This window comes from Orycteropus afer, unplaced genomic scaffold (genome assembly GCF_000298275.1).
Source record: "Orycteropus afer afer isolate SDZICR_OR568_19922 unplaced genomic scaffold, OryAfe1.0 scaffold00067, whole genome shotgun sequence".
NCBI lineage: Eukaryota > Metazoa > Chordata > Mammalia > Tubulidentata > Orycteropodidae > Orycteropus > Orycteropus afer.
Genome location: NW_006921654.1, coordinates 9,924,644 through 9,949,804, shown reverse-complemented (window position 1 = coordinate 9,949,804; position 25,161 = coordinate 9,924,644). Strand labels below are relative to the sequence as shown.

Genomic DNA, 25,161 nt, shown 5'->3' with positions numbered 1-25,161 from the left:
GATACAAAGAACTGCCCACTCAATCATATTTTCTATCCAAGAGACTAAAGTGTGTCTGACTCCAAATCATAATACGTCCTACTATTTACTGAGAACTCATGTTCCCAAAAGGAGCTCTGGTGGTGTAGTGTCTAAGGCACTTGACTACTAACCAGAAGGTTAGCAGTTCAAACCCACCAGCCACTCCACATAAAGAAGACTGGCCAATCTACTTCTGTAAAGATTTACCACCTCAGAAATCCAGTGGGAGGTCATTGAGTCAAAATTGACTCAATGGCAATGAGTTTGTTTTTTTGTGTTTTTTTTTCATATTCCCAACACCATGTTAAGTGCTTAAATGTATTAATTAATGATGCAGCTTATTCCTATTTTAATGATGAGAAAACCAAGGCAAAGAGAAATTATGTATCTCATCGAAGACCACACCAGTAGTAAGTGGCAGAACTGGGATTCTATAGAAATTTCTTTCCCACCTTCTCTAATCCCACTGCAATTGTAACAAAAGGCCAGGCCTCACCTTTTTCACGATGTCCATGTTGTAAAAAGGGCCAGAAGAAATTAACACTACAACCGATAAGCAGGTGTCCCTGTCTGGTGAATGCAGGGAGCCACCTGCATGCTCCTATTTTCAGGTTCCACTGCAAGATGACCTGCAGGGGGTTCTTCTGGATGACACCATCAACATTAGAATGTGGCAGCTCTTGAGAAAGGCACCGGTGGACCCTTATTTAAGCTACCCTGGCTAGGCTGGGGGTCGGGATCCAGTCAGCCCAGAACCAGGGTAAGTGAATAATGACTTCCAAGAGCAGCTATGGTATGAGGAATACCCTCATGTTCCACCAAAATGAAAACATTCTTGAACACATAGATAGTTATCTTCATGTTCTCCAGAAAATATTATAGAAATAGCAATACAAAGAATTTCTCTTGGGAAATAAAAACATGGTTTTCTTTTTTAAAAAAAAATTGTATTGTGATTTGGGTGAAAGTGTACAGAGCAAATTCACTTTCCATACAGCAGTTCACATACACTATGTCTCATGACATTGACTAACCCCACACAATGCAACACCTCCCCTCCCAATAGTTACCTCTTCCCTGTGTCCATCCTCCATGCACTCCTGCCCCCCGAGCTGTCTCCCTGTGCATACACAGCCCTTCTATTCTCCCATGATTGATCTCTCCAAGGAGTGTATCTACTTCAGGTAAAATGTTCAACTCATATGCCTGTCTTTTGTTTGGCTAGAAGCCACAGGAGTGGATTCAATTCTAGACCTGAAGGGCAGCTAGGGGCCACAGGCTCAGTAGTTCCACCAGGCTCTATCAGACCAGCAAACTGGTCCTTTTTTTTTTTTTTTTTTTTTTGAGGAAAACATGCTCTTAAAGTCAAAATTCTATCAATTATTAAGAAGAAGGGGGGAAAAAAAAGGAAGGCCTGGTACTGCTCTCTAGAACCCTTCAGATCAATGAAAGAAGTGGTGGCTCTCTCTGTCACAGCTTAAGGCAAAAAGCAGTTGTTTCAAAGAGACACAGGAAAACAAATGGATGCTAAGAAAATGGAAAGTAAACTGTCCTAATTGTCATCGAGATAAAAGACAAAGTTGGCACTTGACATGCAGAGACTCTGCTACTCTATTATATTACCTGGTACAGAAAACTGTGAGTCAAGTAAAGTTATGATTCTCAAAATAATAACTGGAAAAGTTTTTAAGAGAAGGCTCTAAAGTTTGGCCACCTGCCAGAGGAAGTCTCACAAAAGGTATATTCTATCTTGATCCCACATCCAACTCTAATATGTTGAAAATTCCACTGGGATTGTATAGAGCTGAGGTGTGTGATGTTCATGCCTTTCTCTGGAGAGAATAGATTTGTGCCTCTTCCAGCAAGGATGGGTGCAAACTCATTTAATGAGCCATGAGGAACCTTGCTGTTTCTAAGATATCTCGAGGCCTTCCTCCACCTCCACTGGCTCTCCAATACAATAGAAGGTACCTACACAACTGGGCAAGTCTGGCTGAACACACATCTAAAAGGACAAGTGCTAATGAAGGAGACTGAAGAATGGGAAAACTGTCCTGATGGAAGAGCTGTGACTTGCCAAGGACAGTTTGGTCTCAGCAGATCCCTGTCCTGTCCTGTCTGGTGTCCATTTCCAAGGTGTCAGCTCCCACATGTCTGCAATGTGACTCACAGTTAACAGGACAACAAGTGGAAGGCATTTACAGTAAAAAGCTCGATCTTTCTTTTTTGGGGGCTGGGCTTCCACCCAACCTGGTTCTGCTGAGCTCAGAGGCTATGCCAGTTTGGGAAAAATAAAGTAAACTAAATTTGAGCTGTGCTCTCAAAGCCTGAATTGCTGGAGCAGCATGTCTTCTGCTGGCTTAGATGACGACAAAGCATGGTTTACTGTTACTTACGTGGTAAGAAAGAAATTAGCAAGTTTCTCTCTCTTTTCAAGGCTTAAATTAACCTTAAGCTTCCCCAGGAACACTGGATTAAGTTTTCTTTGATGCAGGAAGCACTTGTTAAGAGAAGCAGAAACATCTTCCCTGCTCACAGATGTCAGCCAATACCAAAGAGCCAGTTTGGGTAAATACCTTTACATTCTCAGACCTTCCTTTCTGAGGAAATAACATGTTCAACAGTCAGAAAATTGCTGCGTCTTTAAAGTGTGACCCGAGCCAGCAGAAGCAGAGCTCAGAAGCAGTGCTGGCGCATCTGTGCTGTAAGTCCTCAGAGGACACCTGGACGCCTGTAGAAATCGAAAGCTTAATTCTGTTTGCCCTGTGATATTCTTCTGCCTCTCAATTTTCAGAACTGTGATTTTTGTCTTGGAACCCTTCTCACTCAGGGTACCCAAGAGACCTAAGCAGGGGAAATAACAGAATGAGAGTCTAAATCCTGTACAGCAAGGTCCAGCTAATATAAGAGAATATTATACCTTTGAAAGCAGCCAATTCCATTTGCTTTTCTGGAAGGCACAAATCATGCATGATAGACTCAATTTTGCAGTTCTTTTCCAAAGGGGAAAAACACTTATGGAAGCAGGTGGCTTGAGAAATGATCAGTAGTCTACAGAATCCAGCATCCCTCCCTAGGTAACAAGTAACTGGAAAAAATTAGGGTGATGACATTCATAGTAAAGACATTATCAAAAGAATTAATCCTGAGGAACTTGATAGAAATAGTACTATGCCATGGGCTACAATGACTAGAACAGCAATGTTGATTACTTTCAGAAATTCTATAAATTCTGCAAGCCCTCTGTCCTGTGATCCTCCCAGGAGTCCTTTCTCTCAGTGGTCACTCTTGGTCATTGCCCATCCTCATTTTCCACCAAGGAACACATCTGGGGTCCCTAGGAAAACAAAGCCCTACTTCCACACTGGCAGAACATCTTGCTGGTCTTGGTGTCCAGATTACCGGAGGTGAGGGGAGATAAACAGGCCTGGAGCCCTATGGCTGCATCAGTATCCAAGACACCTAGCATAACTTAAACAAGGACTTCTTGCTTTTCTAAATTCTATCAGAGACAATATATAATCTTCTAATCACTCCAGGACAGCTATGAGGAGACACATGATTCCTCACGCTCTCCCACCCTCAACAGCCAGTCAACCAAAAGCATGCTAGTGTCTTCCTTTTGAATGGCTATCGTACCTGCCTTTGCTTCCTGGCCACTGTTGAGCTGTTCCAGGTCCTCATCCCCCTCGGCTTCACAGTGACCTTGCCTGCAGAGATTCCCAGTCTCCCTGATCCTTGCTGCATGAATACGTATCTCCCCCACCCGAACCACCCATCTTACCTGCTATCTACCTTCTTCCAATTCAACTCATACACGGTTTCTCGAATAATCTTCATAAAGCGCCCTGAACACATCATGCTCCTGCTCCAAACCCTGCAGTGAGTCTCTGATACCCTCAGTACCAGTTACCAAAATGTGGTCTACAGAACGCAGAGTCTGGTGTTTGCTCAGCAGGAAAAGGGGTTTGTGGGAAATCTACTTGCACTCTACCACTTGGAGAATCAATCTTTGGAACCACTAGTTCCCAAACTTTCTTGACCATAAAAGTATTATTTTTTTTTTCCAAGGGACACACATTACCATCAGTGTTTACAGCAACACACAGAGGGCGACAATAGTCTGTAGGCTGAAGTACTACACACTAGCATGGCAACTCTGATGTCCTCTGCTCTCTTTCTTGGCTTCATTTCTTATTTTTCCCTTAACCTCTGACCTAGAAAAACTGGGAAGTTTTACATTTTAAGTAACAATCTACTCACTGTTACTTAATATGCTCTGAATCTAATAGTTTCTCTTTCTTTTGTTTTCATAATTTCCCCAGCTGTTAAGTCTCTTTCCCTTCCACTTAATTAAATCTTACTCTTCATTCGAATTTCAGTACAGATGTCTCTTCCATAGAGCTTTTCCCACCCTTTCATCATCAAGTACTGAACACTTGTTTCCCTGTATCAGAGGGCCAAAATCTCAGCTGGGGAAACCACCTACTGCTCACATTTCAGTTAAAAAGCATGGGAAATGGCAGAATTTTCCCCTCAAATACCTTCAAAAACAATTTACAAGGTAAGATTATATGATACTCACATAAAAGAACTGTACTTGTATGAAGTATAGGATCTTTAAGTAGGAAAAAAAAGATTTTTAACATCAATAACTAATTCACAATAGCTGACACTGAGTTCTACTGTTTTGACCAGAATAGCTTTAGGAAGATACTAGGAAAGTTTCCTGCCTTCGTTTTCATCTTATAAGAACTGAGCCAGCTAATGAATACTATTTTGACAAGAAAAACAGAATGGCATACAGCAAAGACAAAATCCTTCAAGATCCCAGAACGACTACTTCTATTCTAAGGACGCACAGACTTCTTAGTGGATAACTGTTACCCTCTTTCTGTTTCTGGCATTTTTTTTTTCCACACAATATAAACAAAATTAGTCAATTTAATTAAAAAGAACCATTTGGTGGCATAGTGCCTAAGGCATTTGACTGCTAACCAGAAGGCTGGTGGTTCAAACCTACCAGCCACTCCTCAGAAGGAAGACTAGGCAATCTATTTCCAATGAGATACTGCCTTGGAAACCCAAGGACGGGTTGCTATGAGTCGGATCCATCTCAATGGCAATGAACTTGATTTGGTTTGGTTTGGTTGGAATGGTTGAAAAGATGCCTTGTGATGAGAATATCCAATTCGGTTTCAATCTGGACTCCAAAAGCAATCATAGTAAATGCCTTTGTTTCAACACACATATATTTCCGTCATGAAGCCCTGGAAACAAAGTAAGTTATGGAAGAAAACATAAGGAGAAGCAAATCTGAGGGAACCCTCGTCTTTCTATTTCTGTTTTACATGCTCGGGACTCCTTCGTGGGCTTCTACTTCCTCCTGACCACCATGTCTGTGATCCCAGAGCCATCCACTTCCAGAAGACAATGAGGAATAGACACAGCAGCCAACAACCTGGATTTCCAGAGCCGTCTGGGAAGAATCTTGGACTGCCTATACTGCAGAACTTGCCGGTACATCTGATTGGTCTTCTCTGGCTCAGCCAGGCTCAGCCACTTGTCTGTGTGGATCCATAATGATTTCCTGCCCTTTTCAGCATCTTTGGAACTGATTTAGTTTCACTCTTAGAACCTGTCCTATCTTTCCAACATTGTACGTTCACCTTGTATTTAAACACTTGCTGGTCTAACCCATCATATCTGAAGATCACTTTGCCTGTCAGTCTTCTGACAAAGAGTTGGTCTCAACCACCTTGAGCCCTTTACTTAAAGTAAACTGGCCTATTCATAAAACCTAGGATGAGCCATGGCATTGACATCCTCCATTTTGTTCTCCAAAAGTCCCTGCAAGGCCCAGTTCCAGCTCTCTTCTCATGAAGTCTTCTCTAATGTTTTGTCTGTGACAATCAACCAGCCTCTACACTACTGTGTTTACTGTCTTCCCCAGCATTTCACACAGTGGAACCCATAAAACATTAGTCACAGAGGATGTTCACAGATAAAAGGATTCCATGACAAGTAAGTCTGGGGACAGCTCCCTGTTGTGAGATTTACAATGCATATTAGCAAAGAGTTTTATAAATCTTACAGTAAAAAAAGCTCTCAAACAATATTTAACCTAATGTTTCTCAAACTCATTTAGCCATAGAACTCCTTTTCCATGCTACATTGTTTAATAACAATTTGGAAGTGCACATGTAAGGAAAATGGGTCTATACAATTCTGTGCTATTCCCAAAAAGTGACCTAGTATTTGAATGTGTCCTGTGTCCTTTTCTTCTCTCCAAGTGGTTTGACAGTTAACAAGCCAGCAGCTCTATCTAGTGACGGACCTTCTGAACTCCCATCTGTTTTCATCCTCACATACTCTATGCCTGCTAAGTATGAGGTAATGCATACAGCTCCTGCCACAATGCCTGGCAAGTAGGAAACATACAAGATAGTAGCTATTTTTATTTTGAGTAGGGGAGAGTGGGTAAGAGTTGGGCCTGTGGAATCAGACAGACCCTTTCCGAAGTCTGGCTCAGCTCTCACTAGCTAGCCTGAGAGGGCAAGGGCCATGCCTGTTTTGTTCACCAATGTCACAGTATTTGGTATAGACCATGCAGTCAACAGGTATTCACTGAGTGAATTAAGGACTGAGCAGTTCGCAATCAAGGTGATTTTGCTTACCAGGGATTATCTGGCAACGTCTGGAGACATTTTTGGTTGTCACAACTAGATCCTAGTGGGTAGAAGTCAAGAGTGCTACTGAAGGTCCTGCAATGTACAGGTCAGTCCCTCAACAAAGAATCATTCAGCCCCAAATGTCATTTGTGCTGAAAGTGAGAAACTCTGCTCCAGAGGGATCAATGTCTCACTCCTGACCTTGAGCAAGTTATCAAATTTCTCACTGGACACAGTGACTGGCACAGAGAAAACACTCTGTAAATGTGACCTGTTGGTGCTATTACCACTAACCTTTCCTCAGCATCTTGTAACAAAGATGAGGCTCTTCAGACAGATTCTTCAGGCCTTTGGGAATCACCAGTTGAGTTCTGACTCCACGAATGGCCCCCAGAAACAAGCCCTGGACTCCCACTTCTGTCTGAAGGACCAGATTTCCTGTAAGCACTCACCAGGGGCTCAATAGTGAAGATCTTATTCAAGAAGAGCATGCTATCCTCCTGAACCAGCCTTCTCTGATTCTCAAAGGTACGGGAGAGAATGGACAGCCGTTCTCGGAGCGAAGGATCAATAATGCACTCTTCTAAAAACTCGTCCGTCTCATTCTTTTCCTCTTTGATGAGATCATTACAGACCCTACAGAAAATAGAGATGTGAGATTCATATGGGCACCTCCATGATAAACTTTGTAAAGGGGCTACCTTCCAGTTCATCCTCCTGGAAATGTCCTCACCTATCACTCTGGGACAGATGTTCCTTGCTCTGAGTCTAGCTGGGCAACGTTGTGCTTTTACTTCTCAAAGCCTGTTTTCTCATCTGGAGACACTTCCTTCCAGAAGTCCTCCCTGGCTTCCCTTTATACTCAATGCCCATTTGCTTACTCCTGGGCTGTTATGTATATCTGGACAAGTATGTTCTTTTAGATAACTGTGTTTTCTAAGCTGCTTTAAAAATATTTAAAATATTCCAAGAATCATTTCATACCTTTCACACTTGCTTAGGTTTAACTCTTTCTCAGCTGTTAGCCTTCTAGAGAATAGATTCCAGAGCCAACAAAGACTAAGTTTAGAAACTGGTTCCACTATTCAGGTACTAGCTCAGCGACTTTTGGAATTCTCCAATTTCTCTAAGCCTCAATGTCTTCACCCATAAAACAAAAATAATAGGAGCTCCTCCATCATAAAGATATTGTGAGAATTAAATGTGATCAAGGACCTAGTCCAGTTCCTGAGACCTAACAGGTGTCCAATAAATACCAGTTTTCTCCTTGTGTCAACCATAAGCAATTACCAAACTGTCAAGCTTATGAAATGCTCAAAGTGCACCTAAAGATGTCTCCTTTCTTCCCTCTCTCTAGCACTTAATATCCACTGTGACAGGTTAGAAAGCAGCTTCTCCCAGCTCTGTAACTATCATCCTTACGGAACCTGAGCTCATTATTACTCCTGCCATCAATTACTGCACCTGAACTTTGCAATCTGAACTTTATCTCCTTCTAAGACACATGACCACTCTTCCAATGTCTTACTGGTATTACCAATAGGGGCAGACAAGACTATTTCACAATGTGAATGCTGGGTAGGAGTTCAGAGTCACTGACTTCCTGTCTCAGCCCCATCTATTTCTTAAATGATTTCATGCAAACTATGTAATCGGCACTCCTAGGTAACACTTTTTTATTAACACACTGCCTAGGGTCCTTGGGTAAACTAACCAAAGTAACTGAAGAAACAGATTCAGTGTGCTCTGGTTCCAATGAAGAAAGCACTGTATGCTTCCTTTCAATTGCTAGGTAGGACGCAGTGTCCAAGGTAACCACAGCAACGGTCCCTCTACACTGCTGGGCAGAGCAGGGCACATCGAAGATAGTTCAGTCTTCCTTTATTTAAAAAAAAAGGAAAGCTTTTATTATTTTTTTTTAAAATTTTGTTATTTGATATAAATCTGGAAGATTTATCCATTGCATACTCTTTGAAACAACAGATTCCACTTCTACTGTTGTTGTTGTTGTTATGTGCCGTCGAGTCAGCCCCGACTCATAGCGACCCCTCCTTGGGTTTCCGAGGCAGTATCACTACGGAAGTAGGATTGCCCAACCTTCCTTCCGAGGAGTGGCTGGTGGGTTTGAACCTCCAGCCTTCTGGTTAGCAGTCAAGTGCCTTAGCCACTATGCTACCAGAGCTCCCACTTCTACTAATGTATTCTAAAGAAACAATCATGGATATAAACAAACACACAGCTACAGAGATGCTCATCTAAGTGCTGGCAATAATGTCAAACAAAAATGTGGTGAAGTTTGATGTAAGATAATGAGGCACTGGTTAAACAAATAATGAGAATCATAAACAAAAACGTTTATAGGGCCCTTGCCAAGCCCTCCATATGCATCATGTAAGTAAATGCTCATGACAGCTCACCATGACCATGACCATCACCACCATTTCTATTTTACAGACGGTGGAACTGAGGCCCAGGAAGGTTAAGCAACCTGTCTAAGTTCATGCAGCTAATAGAGCTTGTTGTGTGCAGTCAATCCCAAAGACATTCTGTAGGATGGAGCAGAACGACCCCATAGGGTTTCCCAATCTGCACTCTTTATGGGAGCACACTGCCAGGTCTCTTCTCTCACAGCACAGCTGGTGGATTTCAGCTGCCCACCTTTTGGTGAGCAGTCGAGTGCATAACCGTTGCACAATCAGGGTACTTCAGATGGAGTCTAACTTCAAATTAGGTTTTGTTTGCAATCTACATCCTCTGGTATCAACCAATACTCTACATTACCTCCTGGAGTGTGTCTGTGTGAACAGAATACTAAGCAGCTATCAGAAAGGTATTAGAGAAGAACGTTTAATAGTATTTTTACATGTCTTAAAGGGTGCTCTGGTGGTGTAATGCCTAAGGCATTTGACTGCTAACCAGAAAGCTGGTGGTTCAAACCCACCAGCCACTCCTCAGAAGGAAGGTTGGGCAATCTACTTCAGTAGAGATACTGCCTCAGAAACCCAAGGAGGGGTTGCTATGAGTTAGATCAGACTCCACAGCAGTGAGTTTGGTTTTTGGTTTGGTTTAAATATTTTAAAGTGAGAAGCAGGTTACAAAATAGAATGTATAGACTAATCCCAATTCTGTAGTAAAAAAGCAAAAAAAAAGAAAGGGAGAAAGGAAGAAAAGAAAATATACTTCTTGGGAAAAAGAGCAGATTTAGATATGCTGAAATCCTATGGGCAGTTTTCTCTAGGTTGTAAGACTGTAATATATTTATATCTTCATCTTTGTACTTGTTTTTATTTTCTAAATTCTATTCTTTGATGATGTATACATAAGAAATGATATATAATGTCAGTGGGTAGTCAAAATAATACATACAATTTACAAATGAAAACAAGTTATTTTTAAAATTTAGTGTTAATCAGTCCTCAGATTGAAGCAGTACAGAATTTTCCACGGTTTCCTTACCAAACGTGTCCTGTTCTCCCCAAAACATTACATCCACAGGGCAGGCATGACATGCAAACACTACTTCCCCTGCTGTCCCTCTGTATCTGTGCCTGCCCCCCCACACACACTTTATCTTGCAACACGCCTGGACCATGCTGACGGCTGGCAGGCACACGTCAGCAGGGCCATCGGGACACACTGGGCGGTGGATGAGCTGTCTCCTCTGGCCTTTTTAAAGCACTGGTATTTCAATACCGTGAGGCAGAAATATGTTTTTAGGCAGGCGAGGCTTTTCTTTGCTCACTTTTTAAAGATGGCACAGTGGCAATCTGGTGATTAAAGCTCATTGTCAGAAGGACAAGGCTTCTTGGCCCAGTGTCCTGTCATTGTCACAACTCCCTCTGTTTCAATTAGGGCAGCCCCCTGGCAGATTTCTGCCTGGCTCCCATGGACCTACAAGCTTTTATTCTATCACTTATTCATTTGGTTTCAAACATAGCTTTGAAGCTTTGCAGTGCTAATCTTTAATGAAAATGGAAAGGGGGGGGGGTGAGGCCTGAAAGAAATTCCAATGAAAGCTGCAAAAGTGATAATTCAAGGAGGTTGGAAGGAGATAAAAATAAAATTGGAAGCAAGGATGGATTCAGTGAGAAGAAATATTCCAAATGTAACAGTGATGAGATTAGTTAACACATATTGGTTTTACATTTTATTAATTTTCTCCACTGCCTGAAGTAGCGCTTCAAAAAAGCAGGAGATGAAAGATACCAATAAGAACTCGTTATTAAATTATGTGATGTGCAGGGAGGAAGCAATGCTACCAAAAGTGAGGATATAAAAGCCATTATAGCCAAGCCTTTCTTTTTCCTCAGTCTTCATATTTTCTGGAAGTATCTCTATACTGAAAAAAAAAAAAAAAAAGAAAACAAACCTTCACCCTGGTTCTAATCCAAAAGAGGTTATTAAAAAAAAAAAAAACTGTTTTTAAAACCTGATCAACAAGGTTAAGATTATGAAAGGAAATGCAGACATGTGGATCAGTTTTGGGAGAATAATGAAGTGTGAACATATCGGGTCTTTAAGGCTAGGAGTTCAGCGGCTGATAAGTTAACAAGGTTAAGGTGAGGGGAAGGCGGTTCCACACAGCTCAGCTCGGGGACTCTAGAGGAACCGCTCCAAGTGGGCATCGGGCTCCGGAATCAAAGGAAAGTGTGGCATTGTTTCAGTTGCTCAGAGATGGACCACCAAAGCCCCTGGTGTTTGGTAATAACTGATCTTTCCATCCTCAACACCACAGTGTGTAGGTGAGTCTTCTTCCCACCTGTTCTTTTCTCTGTCCTCGTCGGCCTGGTTGGCAAACAGCTTCCACTGGAAGTGAGCGATGATGCCACTGCGGTTGTGAATCGTTACAGTTCGCTGGCTGGCCAAAGATATGTAGGTTTTCTCGATGATCAAAGAATTCTTGTCCAGCCTTATATTCACGTCAATGGCAGCCCCGTACAGAGACACAAACACTTTTTCACCTGGGAATTAACAAAGCACACATTTTAAGATTTATTCTAAAATCACGGTTCTAGGTTTTTGTCTTTTTTCCCCCCTCCCCCCTAAGCTGAAGTTAGGGAATATAATACAACCATTAGACATCACACTCTTATTCTCCCATCAATCCAGAGATCAGACAGAATCAGAAAACTTAAGTATAACGCTTAGTGCAGTTGCAGAGAATCAAACCTATTCAGTATCCAGGAAATCTCAACCAAGCACTCAACTACCAGCTGAAAGGTTGGCGCTTCGAACCCACCCCGAGGTGCTTCAGAAACAGGCCTGGAGCCCTACCTCTGAAAGGTCGCAGCCTTGAAAACCCTGGGGAGCAGTTCCTCTGCACACAGGGGTCGCAGCTACGAGTCGGAATCAACTCGGCAGCAACAACCCAAGGACAACCACAATGCCGAGGTACGTTTTTCCCTATGACCCAGCGAGTACCATTTCTAAGTACTTATCTTAAAGGAAAATCTCACGTTTGTACAAGAAGACATGTACAAATATGCTCATGGCAGCATTGTTGGTAACATCAAAAACCAGGAGCAGGCTAAGTATTCAACAGGAGACACCCTGGAATGTGATGCATGAGTTAAAATGAATTAGAGCCATGTGCATCTCCATGCTTAGATCTTATAATACTCAATACAAAAGCAAGTTGTAAAATGGTATGTATAGTATGACACCATTTATGTGAAATTTAAAACCACTTGAGAAACACTATATACCATTTATAGATAAGTAAATATGTACAAATAGTATAAAACCATACCCAATTCACCACTGAGAAGCAAGGCATGGGAAATGGATCCAGAGAGTTTAACAAGGTGGTTTCAAACCTATATCAGCATAATTACCTAAGCAATAAAGCATCTGAAGGAAAAGTGTGTGGCAAATGTTGAGATGTGTTAAACATAATGACTACTTAGTACATTAGTCTCTATATTATTTGTGGTTATTTGAAACATTTCATCACTTAAAAAATTAACCATGGACACCCATAAGCACTGTGTTCATTGAAAAAAAAAAAATCACCTATATGAGACCAAATGGTCAACCATGACTTTAAAGGAAAGATGAGGATGTAGAGACAGGGAAACTAGATTCATGGAAACAGAGCCACCAGAATGGAAACAACGAGCATGTTGAAGCCTTGCAAAAAACGTAACCAACATCACTAAACATCTTGGATAGAAACTGCGGAATGGGAACCTAAACTCTGGGGTAAAGCATTAATGAAAAAACAATAATATATTATTTGAAAAAAAAAATTAACCAAGGAAAAGAACTAAGGGCTAATATCATACAAGTGTCTCAGAGAGACTAGTGTCATCTCCATGAGGGGCTCACTGCAAAGTCTTCCTTCCCCAAAGTAAAGCAACAGAACTGCTAGAATCATCCTTGCATATCTAATATCGTTTTTCATTTCTATCTTCCAGATATCTCCAGATCCACAAAAAGAAGGAAAGACTAACTTTCCTCCTACCCTCACAGCTGCTGAAGTCACAGGCTGGTGTTTTTACACACACTGGTATATCATGAAGACCACCTTAAGAAGAGTATGGAATGATGGGAGAATCTTCACTTGCTATGTCATTTACAGCTCATTCCACTTCCCAAACAATCCCACGTATCACTGGGTCCTCATTTCTGTAATTCCCTCCTCAGCTACAAAACTGCCACATCTTTCTCCCACGGAGCGGCTGGTGGATTCAAATCACCAATCTTTCCGTTAGCAGCCCAGTGTTTAACTGCTGGTGGCCCATGAAAGTAATTACTATCACTGAGTTGTGTATATAAAAAATGCTGACATGGTTTATCAGATAGATACTGACCATAATTTTTTTAATTTATATTTTTTATATTAAGAATCTTTTGTTAGATTATCTAATTATAATGGCACATTTTTAATTAATTACTAGACTCATGCAACTGAAATAAAGTTCATATTAAGTGACATGTGTATAGCTATATTCAGATATGTATTATTTAACAGTTTCAACTGTCAAATATATCACATCACACTACTTGCTATATTATACTTTGGGTACTTTGGCTTTCAGGAGAAAAAAGTTATTTTCTTGAGGGTTACAGAAAATTTACTACAGTCAAATATATAAATGACTGTAAAGTTGTTGTTTGGGAAGTACTAATGCCTAAGGCACTTGACTGCTAACCAGAAGGCTGGCGGTTCAAACCCACCAGCCACTCCTCAGAAGGAAGGTTGGGCAATCCTACTTCTGTAGTGATACTGCCTCGGAAACCCAAGGAGGGGTTGCTATGAGTCGGGGCTGACTCAAAGGCACATAACAACAACAACAACAACACTGTGGATGCTGATAGATTTAGTGGTAGCATATCATCACGTGAACCTTTGGGGAGAAAAGCCGACTTGCCAACTTCTGATGCCTGAATTGAAATATCTCCTCTTCAGTATGGGCCACGGTACTTTTAAAAATGCTGACTAAGTACATCAGCTCTATTTCCTGATGATGCAAGCGGACAATTTCACCTCTAAGGTGACAGCAACCTCACCAGGCATTGAAGAAAACTCCTCTGGGCTCCAACTTCCAGTGCTCATTCAAGAACTGAAAGGCTCAATAAGAAACGTTTTTTTTCAAGCTTGTTCTGAATACTGATAGCCCCTGAAACTCTTCAATTATATAGCTCCTCAATATCTTATTGAAAAGGAAAAACTTAAGCAATTAACCATTCATGTGTCTCTTAAACAGCCAAATAATCATTTCACTACTTTTACAGTTTTATGGAAATGAAAGAACTAGTTAACTGGTTGCTGTTTCGTTTTGTTGTTATGAACGTAGCTTTAAATAATCCTGTTCTAATTCTCTTCTGGAGAGATGAGTTCATAAAATGCATCAAGTTACCTGAGTTCTTTCTCAGCTGATACAAAGGCCACCAAATTATTTCTATTACAAAATTACTGCAGAAACTTGATTTCACTACACAAGGAAACCCAAGGCGGGGCGGGGAGGGGCGGGGAAGGACAGAAAAGTCTGTTTCCAGCAAACGATAGTAAAATCTTAGATATTTTACTAAAGTATCAGGTACGTTCTGTACTCGATCTCTTTGTTATGATACTGGTTCACAATCTGATTGACAGGAAAACCAAACATCTCCTCCTGGCTGCATTTAATCAATAACGTATCTAGTGGAAGATCAAGGACAGGAGGACACAAACACAACTGCTAGAGATGTGACTGAGCACTTCCTACTGAGGGGGATCAACGCTTCTCCTTCTGGGATACTGTTCTGTGGAAGTCTGAAAAGAAGACTTTCATCAATAGCCTATGTTGAAATTTCTCTCCTCAAATCAATTCACACTTCGAACAGCTGCAGAAGTTTAATCAGATGCTTATATTTAGTGAAATGAGAAACCAATGATCATGGCTGCTGGGAGAAAGCTCCATAATTAATTGTTAGGCAGTCATTACTGTCTTCCACTAATGGAAAGGAAGTTCATAGGGTCTGGCCATTGATAACCCACAATCGAGATGAAACTATATTCCTACCAGCAGTTCATTTACATCAAATAAGGCAAAATACTACAGGACAGCTCACCTCTGTCCATCATGTTCAGAAATCAACTTCATCTGCACTAAGGCTGCCACTAGAACCTCACAGTGTGGAAACCCATGTTTCCATGCCTGATTCGATTTTTATATGCACATATTCACTGTGGTGCAACCCACCTTCCCTTCCCACAGGAAAAGGTGTCATTCCACACACTTACATGAAAGGACAGTCCAGAGTGAGGGGCACTGGGAGAATGCAGCATCCTTTCAAAGGCAATGGATTAAGGGACTAAAAATGCTTATGTGGTACTACAACAGATTAGGGAGACAATCCACTTTGGTAGAAAGGCTTCATGCAGCAGTTATGAGAGTCTGAGTCTGGGTTCTTAAAGTCTGGGTGCTTCTGACTAGTTACGCTTCCTTGAGCAAGTCACTTAATTTCTCAGGGCTTCTGTTTGTCATCTGCAAAATCTAGTGGCTGGATTAAATGATCACTGAAGTCTTCCCTCAAGTTTTAATGCCATCAGTTTAAGTCAGTTGGTCTCACAAGTTTTTCTGATTCAAATCAAATAAAATTTTGTGACAGTATATCCCCCAAAATATACAGACTTGTTTATATTTGTAAATTATACACATACTTGAGAGTATTAATGTTACATGTATTAAAATATACCTAAAATAGTTCAAAAGGATGAGAGAAAGATGAAATACACAATATTTTAAGGATAATTTACTATATTTACCAACAATATAATAACTTTGGTGAGAGCAGAAGGATTTACTATGCTTCATCCTTTTTTAAGCTGCTGGTATAAAAGCTCATGATAAAGTGATCTGAAGGTAATTCTAAGGACACGTATTCTTTCAACGCTTAGTTTTGGAGGCTGACATAAACAAACGTAAAAACACATTATCTAGATATGGGGACCTAGATAGAAGAAATATATCACTGAGTTTACAAAGACACATTTTTTTTCAATTCCATCAGCTATTAATACTAGTAGTTCAAGTTTTTGTTGAAATTAAACTAATAATTTTCCCATAACAGGTGCTAATTACTTAATAGTCAGGCAAAAAATTAAAACCCAAATATATCAGTAATAAAACTCACTGCCGTAGAGTTGGATCCAACTCATAATGACCCCTCCTTGGGTTTCCGAGGCAGTATCACTACGGAAGTAGATCGCCCAATCTTCCTTCTGAGGAGTAGCTGGTGAATTTGAACTGCCAGCCTTCTGGTTAGCAGTCAAGTGCCTTAGGCATTATGCCACCAGAGCTCCCATATCAGTAATAGGATTCGATATAAAAGGACTCAATAGTAAAACTAAGAGACAAAGATTTTCAGACTTAAAAACCCAACAACCAGGTGACACACAAATGTCAAGTATGAAGTCACAGGAAAGTTGAAAGTAAAGGAATGGATGGAGCATGCCATGCACACGCTTATCTGAAGGAGCCCCTCTGCTGTACAGACACCAGAGCAAGCAGACCTTAACACAAGAAACCTTACTAGAGACAAGAAGGGACAGTCCATATGATAAAACGGTTAATTCAACAGGAAGTTATAATAATCATAAACGTGTATGCAAATATCATAGTCTCAAAATATATAAAACCAAAATTGGATAGTAGCATAAAGAGAAAAAACAAATCCATAATCATAATTGTAGATTTCAGCACCATCTCCGAATAACTGACAAAACAAGGAGACAAAAAACTTAGTAGAGATACAGATGGAACACATGACTGTTAACAAGCTCGACCTAATTGATATTTGTGGAATTGGTACCCTTTTCAAGTACACAGGGTGCACATACCAAATGGGAACATATTCTGGGCTATAAAGTACGTCTCAACTGATTTCAAAGCCTGAAATCATAGAATTTGTTTTCTGTCACTCGTAAAATTAAAATAGAAGCCAGCAACAGAAAGATAACTAGAACACTCCCAAATGTTTGAATATTAACACCATGTTTAACACATTGTTAAACACAGAGCAAAGAAGGAAAAAATGGAAATTCTAAAATATTTTTTATCAAGTGTTAATGAAAACATAACACATAAAAAAACATGTGGGAATGCACAATAGAGTGGTAACAGACTAAGTAGTTGAATAATAGAGTTTGGTGACATGGGTGAAAATTTCTCCCTTTTGCTTAATCTAATTGAAGTGAGGTTTCTCATGCTAGCCACTGGTGAGTTACGTCTAACACTAGGAAGTAAGACACACACGTTTGTGCCACTGGTTGTCATTATGTTGGGCAATGTGGAGTTAGGACACTTGACCACAGATCCAAAGGCAAGGCCCAGTGACTCTGAACTGAGACCAGGATGTCCTCTGTTGCTCTTTTCCTGGCTCTTCTCCTACCATGCCCTTCTGATGCAGAGAATCTGGGTCAATCATGATGAATGGGTAAAAAGGAAGTGAGAACAAAATGAGAAAAATCATGAAATAATAAATGGCAATGGTAAAATATTAATTTGAAAACCAACTTTGGAGACTTGCATAATGTATATGTAGTCTACATGACCATAAATTAAATATTTGCAAAAACAATGTGTAATTTTCATCACTACACAGTGCATGGCCCTTAAAACGTTAGTGGTGACAGATACTGTCTTATACTTACATAGAAAGTCACGTAAGCTATCTACATGTTCTAAGGCTTAAAGTAACAAGCTCTTCTAGAGTAATGGGGACACGCAAGGGCTTTCAGAACAGGGGGTTACATGTGATAATGTTAAACGACTGCAGCAATAAATCAAATGGAATGTCCACGGGGTATGAAGTTACCTTCAAGTCTCCATTGACCCATGCATTGCCTCAATCTACCATGTGGCTCCTAGGTTCAAGTTCCTCGGTACTCTCTAGTCTTTCAAGAGTTGGAGAAACTAGTTAGATCGGGTTGATAGGCCTGACTCAACACCATTTCTACTGGAGGCATTTATTCTTTGGTTCTTTGCCTTGTGGTTCTTAACTTACTCTAATGCAATCAAAATAACTATTTCCTACTTTACTTCATATTTCCCCTCTGACCTCTCTTAACATACAGAATGTTTAACAGAGTTAATAAGGCATACCTGTATCATAACACACAATAAGTCTTTCACTGTGATTGCCCACAGTTTGTGGCTCAAACTCTACTTCCAGTTGCATGGTCTCTCCCACGTGAAGAGTTCCGACAGATGGCTCCACAGAGAAAGGCCTGCAACACACATGGAGACACAACTATCACGTTCCATTTTTGCCTAGAGTACAGTGGAGCCGAGAGGAGATGCATGTGCTAGGACAAGAGACAGGTCAAACCCAACACTGCAGTTTAGTGGTCCAGAAGGGAAGTATGCTTTCCTCCCTAAAGTGAAAAAAAAAGAAAACTTTAGCTTTAATGTTAAAGTAACAGTAATAGGTCATCAAGTGTGAGAGCAAATTAAATGATGCAATAAATAATATCCTTGTCGGTGTCTTTGCCATTGGTGTTCACTCCACATTTACTGAGTGTTCCTGCTGGGACCAGATCTCTGTTGGATGATGGCAAATGACTAAAACCCAGCCCTTGACCTCAAGACAGTGAGATTCCAGGAAAAGGCAAGATCTAAAACAGGTATGCAAATGCTGTCATACAAGGGCAAAAGAACAGTACCTGCAAAAGAGTAACATTAAGTTTTGTGAGAGTTCAGAGAAGGATTCATCAAGAAAAAAATCTCAAAAGGAAAGAGATGCACACTCACATCAGACTAATTCAAGACGATTTAACAAAGGGTCTATTTGAAAGGGGTGGATGTGGACAGGCACCGCATGGGATGATGTTCAGGGTTAGTAACAGCAGAGCCCAAAGAATCACGGGAAAGGGGTGAATGTGAAACCCAGAATGAGAGAGTCCTGAGAGAAGGCTGCTTCATGCGAAGCAAGGGGCTTTTACCAACGGGGACAGCCAGCCCGGTACCTCACGGGGAAAGGGTGTCCTGACCTCACATCCTTTTTCCCTCTGACTGCCTGCTAGGGCGCCCACTGGCTGAATCCAAACAGAACCCAGAACACATGGCAGCCTGCTGACCTGAGCCATACAGGTCAGCCTCCTGGGCAACAGGCTGGAGAAGGGTGGAGGGTGCTTTTGGAAAAGCAAACTGGTGATAAGCGCTATATCTTTAAAGTGGAATGCGGGATGTGCACACCGTGAGGAGGAAGAGTAGGGTTTGGGAACAGGAATACTTTGGTTTTACTGTCACGGAAGGGAGTAGTGAAAGAGAAGCTGGAACTGATTATGAAGGGCCTTAAATAATTTATAGATTTCTTCCTTCTAAATAAGTTCTTCCCGTGAAATAAGAAAGCTAGCCCAGCTAATTATTTTCATGGTCCATTTCACTTCTTTAAATTGCTAGTTTTTCAGAGTGACATATTGTACAGTCTTTTTGGCAGGCAAAGCTGTTTCTGGTTATTTGTTTCTAACACAACAGTTTCTAGATTCTTTATTCCTTAAGTCTTCCCTAAGATAATGAAGTTAGGTTCAGACCGTCTGCTGTGAGGGTGAGGAGCTGCACTGGAGCAGCACGGGGTGGCCCCAGTGGGCAGTCATTTTGTTTCTCTCTGGTGCACTCTCCTTTGGCCTTCCTCTCCCTTCACGTCTCTATCCCGTTTTCTTTTCCGTCTCTCTGGCATATGAGTGAACCCCCCGGGCAATGCTGTAGAGCCACTCTGAAGCAACGGTTACCAGTCTAGACTCCGAGCCAAATGAGTAAGTTCAAAACCCAGCTCTGCCACGACCTTGGACAGGTTACTTGGCCTTCCAGTTTCTTCATCAGCAAAATGAGAGTAAGGACAGCACCTGCTTCATAGGTTGTAGGGAGAATGAAAGGTGATACAGGTAAAATGCTTAGACTAATACCTGGCACACAGGGAGTGCTACACAAAGTTTACTCTTTTTTTTTTCTGGCATTGCTATTGTTCTCTCTGTCACCGGCAGCCCCTAGATCGGGGAGGATGTGCCTAAGGAGGTACTGCGTGCTTAGATGAATTCAGGCTTTTATCATTCTCCCTTCAATACTTCACACTATTCGAGATACACTGGTGCTTTCATTCAAACACCTTCAGAGGCCACATTCTGAGTTAGTGCTGGGGGGAGTGCAATGAGGGGGCGCGTCAGTCCCTTGACCCAGGGTCTCCCTCCGCACTGCCCCTCTCCTCCCTTCCAAGCAGCTTGTGCCCTCCTACATGTTCCAGAACCTGTAGGGTCACACTGGACTCACCATTTCCAGACATCACAGTCCTTCCAAGGTTACCTATCACAGCCCAGACCCAAAGTCATCTATTTAACACAATCTTCCCTGATCCTCCCTCTTGTAAATAATGTCATTGTCCTCTCAGAGGTGATGGTTTTCTTTTTGCTTCTCACTTCCATTCACCTGGTAAACTGAAAAACCTAAAACTCCCTGCCGTTGAGTCAATTTCAACTCATGGCAACCCCTCTTTGGGTTTCGGAGGTGGTATCTCTACAGAAGTAGATTGCCCACTCTTTCTTCCGAGGACTGGCTGGTGGGTTTGAACCACCAACCTCTTGGTTAGTAGTCAAATGCCTTAGGCACTACGCCACCAGCGCTCCCCTGGTACTATAGTTAATTTTCATGACTCTTGAGAAGAAAGAAAAGGGAAAGGAAACAGCATTTCATGATCACGTACCTTCCACCAGATGCCACTCTGGGCACTTTCCATGTCAATTCCTTTAAACCTCGACCAGCTCTTAGAGAGCAGGTATTGTTATTTGCCTTTAAAACATGCTCTACAAGGACAGTCAGCTTGTGCAAAGTTACCCAACTAGGTAATGAGAGCTGGGATGGAAGCCTGCCTTCAAGTTCATGTTCTTTCTGCCTGCCCTGAACATGGAAGCCATATGGTTGAATTCAACTTTATGCCTTTCTCACACACCCCCAGTGAGTGTTCTTTACCCACTGGCGTTTCTAAGAGGTTGTTGAACTGAATTACAGTTTCCAAGGCTATAAATCTTCACAGAAACTGACTGCCACATCTTTCGCCCATGAATTCGTAAAGGGAAATTAAAAATATCCACAATCATCAATTAATTTGTGTAACATCCAGGAAGAACAGCAGGCAGTGGGGGTTCAATGGTAGAATTCTTGCCTTTGATGCAGGAGACCCCAGGTTCAATGCCTGGCCAATGCACCTGGAGCACTGCCACCACGTGTGCAGGGAAAGTCTGCATGCTGCCACGATGCTGCACAGGCTGCAGTGGGCCTTCCACACCACGAGGGAGGAGGAAGAGAGGCCTGGTGCTTGGCTTCTGGAAATCAGCCCACAGACCACATGTGGTCACTGCCCTAGGGATGGTCACAGTGCGATCCCTTCATGCACAGAGTTGCTACAAGTCAGGATCACATGTGGTCACTGCCCAGGGATTGTCACAGTGCGATCCCTTAGTGCACGGAGTTGTGACGAGTCAAGTGCTGACTCAATGGCATCTAACAACAACAACAGGTGGAAGAGAAAAGGAGCCAACTAGTATGTCAAGACTCCACTTCACGGAAGATGAGAGTGCATGTCACAGTCTTAAGGTCCTCTCCTTCCTTATGGCCTCAGTAAAGGAGTTGAGAAACTGGGCCCACTTTCCTGGCTTTGGGATTAACACTGTAGTATTTCATCCATTTTTGCCTCTCTCCTTCCTAATATTTTTCTTCCTGCACTGTGCTTTCATTTTCTTTTCAAACATTTCTTGGTACCAAAGGAACACTTTTGTAGTAAATGGGATGTTATCATATCACAGAAACTAAACTGATTTTCTGCAGAGAAGGTGACACGACCATCCCATCTCTAGGACCCCCAAATCCCTCAAAGGGTAACAGATCCTTTCCCTTCGGGTTAACTGTTGGGTTCAGGTTACACTAAACGCTTCAGTAACTGGAAAAACACCTGGGATAGGCAGGGCCATTTAGAGCCGCCTAAGCTTTCTCAATAAATCAGACGTTAATTGGGCAGGCTGTACTAAGTTCTGGTACTTAAACATTGTCTATAATTTGATTTTGTGCTTTGTTTTACTAAAGGCAGGCAGGCTGAACAAGCTAGAAAATATGAAGTACCAGAAACTGAACTTACAAAGAGGTCAACAGTATTGTTCCTCAAGGGTATAAGGCTGGCTCTCTCTACAAAAAAATATTTGATTTTGGTATCATATCCTCATTAGGACCAAACATTTTATTAGGGAGAGAATTCAGTTTTGTGAAAAATCATGAACCACAAGAAAAAAACATAAATAGCTCATCAGGACTAAAGCTTTTCAGTCCAAATGATTCAATATTGCAGTAGATGATGAAATACTGATTATCCCTTTCATGACTGAATTCCTTTGTGTTTGTTAGATTTTATAGATGACAGGGTTTTTGGAAAGGGAATATAAGTTGAATCATTGGGTGGTTTTAAATTCTTGTGAGGTATGATGAATTTTGATGTGGGACACAAATGTTCCACTGGACTCTGGTGATAGGGTAGGCAGGATGAGGCATAGAAAGAAATCATTGTAGCTTATCACTCTTATTTTATGGTGGGAAACTGGAAAACATGGGGTAACCCATAAAGGCACCCTGCAATGGTGATACGTAGTTGTTCAAGTCTTCTTCTTCTTAGTGCTACGTTCTCTGCGTCACCTTCTGGATCCCTTGACAGCAAATGCTTTCCAACTTGTCATAGCTGACGTCACTTGGCACCCCACTGTCTTCTGGCTTGTTCTTGACAAGAAAGGAAGGTCTTCTTTTTCTTTTGATATCCCAGCTCACTGTAAGCTGCCTAATGAGAGCAAAACTGAAGGGCAGTTAGTTGCATCTGCCCTCCTGTGACAGTTCCATATTGTAAAACTATTTATAATGGCAAGGTCAAGAAGGAAATACAGCCATTGATGACACCATCTGACAGAGAGCCTTCTGGCTACACAGCTTTCCTGCCTCCGGTCACAGCACTCCACTCCTCTCGTAATTGCATTGTATTCTGCAACTGCTCTTGGGCAAGAGATTACTGGTGAGGAGCCATCATTGTTCTTTCCATGCTCATTATATCCTTTAGACTGTGGAATGCTGACAAAACTGTGACAGGTTTACTGTCCTGACACTTGACTATCAACACACATCCTTTCATACGAAACAGTAATTTCTCCTGCCTCTTCATCATTTCCGGTAGCATCTTTCTACTGGCTTACACTGTGCCCACAGCACACAATTCCCTTTCATTCATGCTTTTCATCAAGTGATACAAGGGAAAAAAAAAAAATGGTGAAGGCAGTGAGCCTATTAGAATGGCTGCAGGAATGACAGAGTCCAAGCCCAACACTCTCACCGAGGGAGAGAGGTGAGTCACTGTCTCTGCTTTTCCAGAATAGATATCAGAATGACTTACAAAGCCAGTCTGTGAGTCAGCCAAGCACCCAACTTTGTACCCACACTCGACAGGCTCCACTGACATGTACTGTTTTATTGATGAATGGCTCTGGAGTAGCACCATGCTTTCATCAACTGCCGTGACACTTAAGGGCACGTACACTTCTTTCAGGCTGCTGCTGAAAACATTGATAATTGGGCCCAATTTGTGAAGCCAGTTATAGCCAGGTTCCCTTTGGCACAGCTGCTGAGCTGTTATTGCCGTGTATGTTTTCAGTCAGTTTTGTGACTCTTGTTTTGGTCATATGTTCTGCAACAGAGGTGAACTCCCAAGCGGAGGTGGCTGGACCACAATGTCTGGGCTCTGGCAAGACGTGTATCATCACTATACACCCAGCAATGAATGTCTTGATTTCCTCTAGGGTGGCAGGCTGCCAGTTTTCACTTGGCATTCTAACCTCCTGCCTTCTGTATCATGTTATGTGCTTCTGGATTGCATTAAGATTCGTTTGGTCCTTTATGATTTCCAAAATGTTCTCTGTAAACACAGACAAAAAGTAAACTACTTCTGTATCTTCATGGGTCAAGTCTGGGCAAACGATGGCATATTGCTGAAGCAAGTTTGTTGTATTTTCAAAGTAGGAAACATCTTCCCACCAATCACCTTTATTTTCCTCACTGTCATCATGGCCATCATCATCTGGTTCAACTCTTCCTTCTGCAACACAAATTGCTTCCTCCTTCTCTAACACCATGCCAGTGTCACTGTCACCATCAAAATGACCCTCAGATTCCACAGGATGGGTAAGTAAACTCATCCGAGGCATTTTCGTTGCACTCCTCCTCAGATTCATCCTCATTCTTGGGTAGAGAAGAGAAATAATCTAGAATGTCTTCATCCTCCAAAAAGTTCATTTCTAAAAAAGAGGAATTCTTCAGAAAAAAATACTTCCACACCAATATGAAAATACACATGGGGAGAAAACTGTGTATTTCCTGCTTTGTGTACACAAGCAAACAACAAAAAGATCCGATGTTACAGGAAAATTATTACTACAATGAATTAATTTTTATTGCAAAAGAACTACTAATAGCTCATAAACCAGAAGAGAAGGCCTCAATAACTACAACAAACGCCTACAACAGGTGCTTACAATGCATTGTGCCTGAAAAGAAGTTATTCACTTGAAAATTAAACCATCACGAAAACTGCAAATTCCAAGTAGCACACAGGAAACCACAAATACATTTATTTACAAGGCTTACCTTGCTGTACAAAAGCCAAAAGACATCAAAGTTTTACACAATCACACCTCTGGGATGCACCCCTTCCTAGAATAACCTTTAAACACAGTGAGTTGGTAGCAAAGAATGCTGCTTCTGTTCTAAATGGTTATACATGTCCTCACCAGACACTAGCATGTACTGTAAGCAGTGCACTGTCGTTGTTGTTGTTATGTGCCGTCGAGTCAAACCCAACTCATAGCGACCCCTCCTTGGGCTTCCGAGGCAGTATCACTACGGAAGTAGGATTGCCCAACCTTCCTTCCGAGGAGTGGCTGGTGGGTTTGAACCGCCAGCCGTCT

The 25,161-nt window shown here is 41.6% G+C and overlaps 1 protein-coding gene across 1 annotated transcript in view; it reads right to left on the bottom strand.

Moving 5' to 3' along the window:
* HYDIN (HYDIN axonemal central pair apparatus protein) overlaps positions 1-25,161 on the bottom strand; it is a 333,125-nt gene that overhangs the window by 282,063 nt on the left and 25,901 nt on the right. Inside the window, exons 6-8 of the mRNA XM_042780857.1 lie at positions 18,284-18,408; positions 11,452-11,653; positions 7,145-7,328 (exon numbers count right to left, since the gene is read on the bottom strand). Of these exons, the coding sequence (XP_042636791.1) occupies positions 7,145-7,328; positions 11,452-11,653; positions 18,284-18,408 (511 nt within the window). The remainder of the gene's footprint in view (positions 1-7,144; positions 7,329-11,451; positions 11,654-18,283; positions 18,409-25,161) is intronic.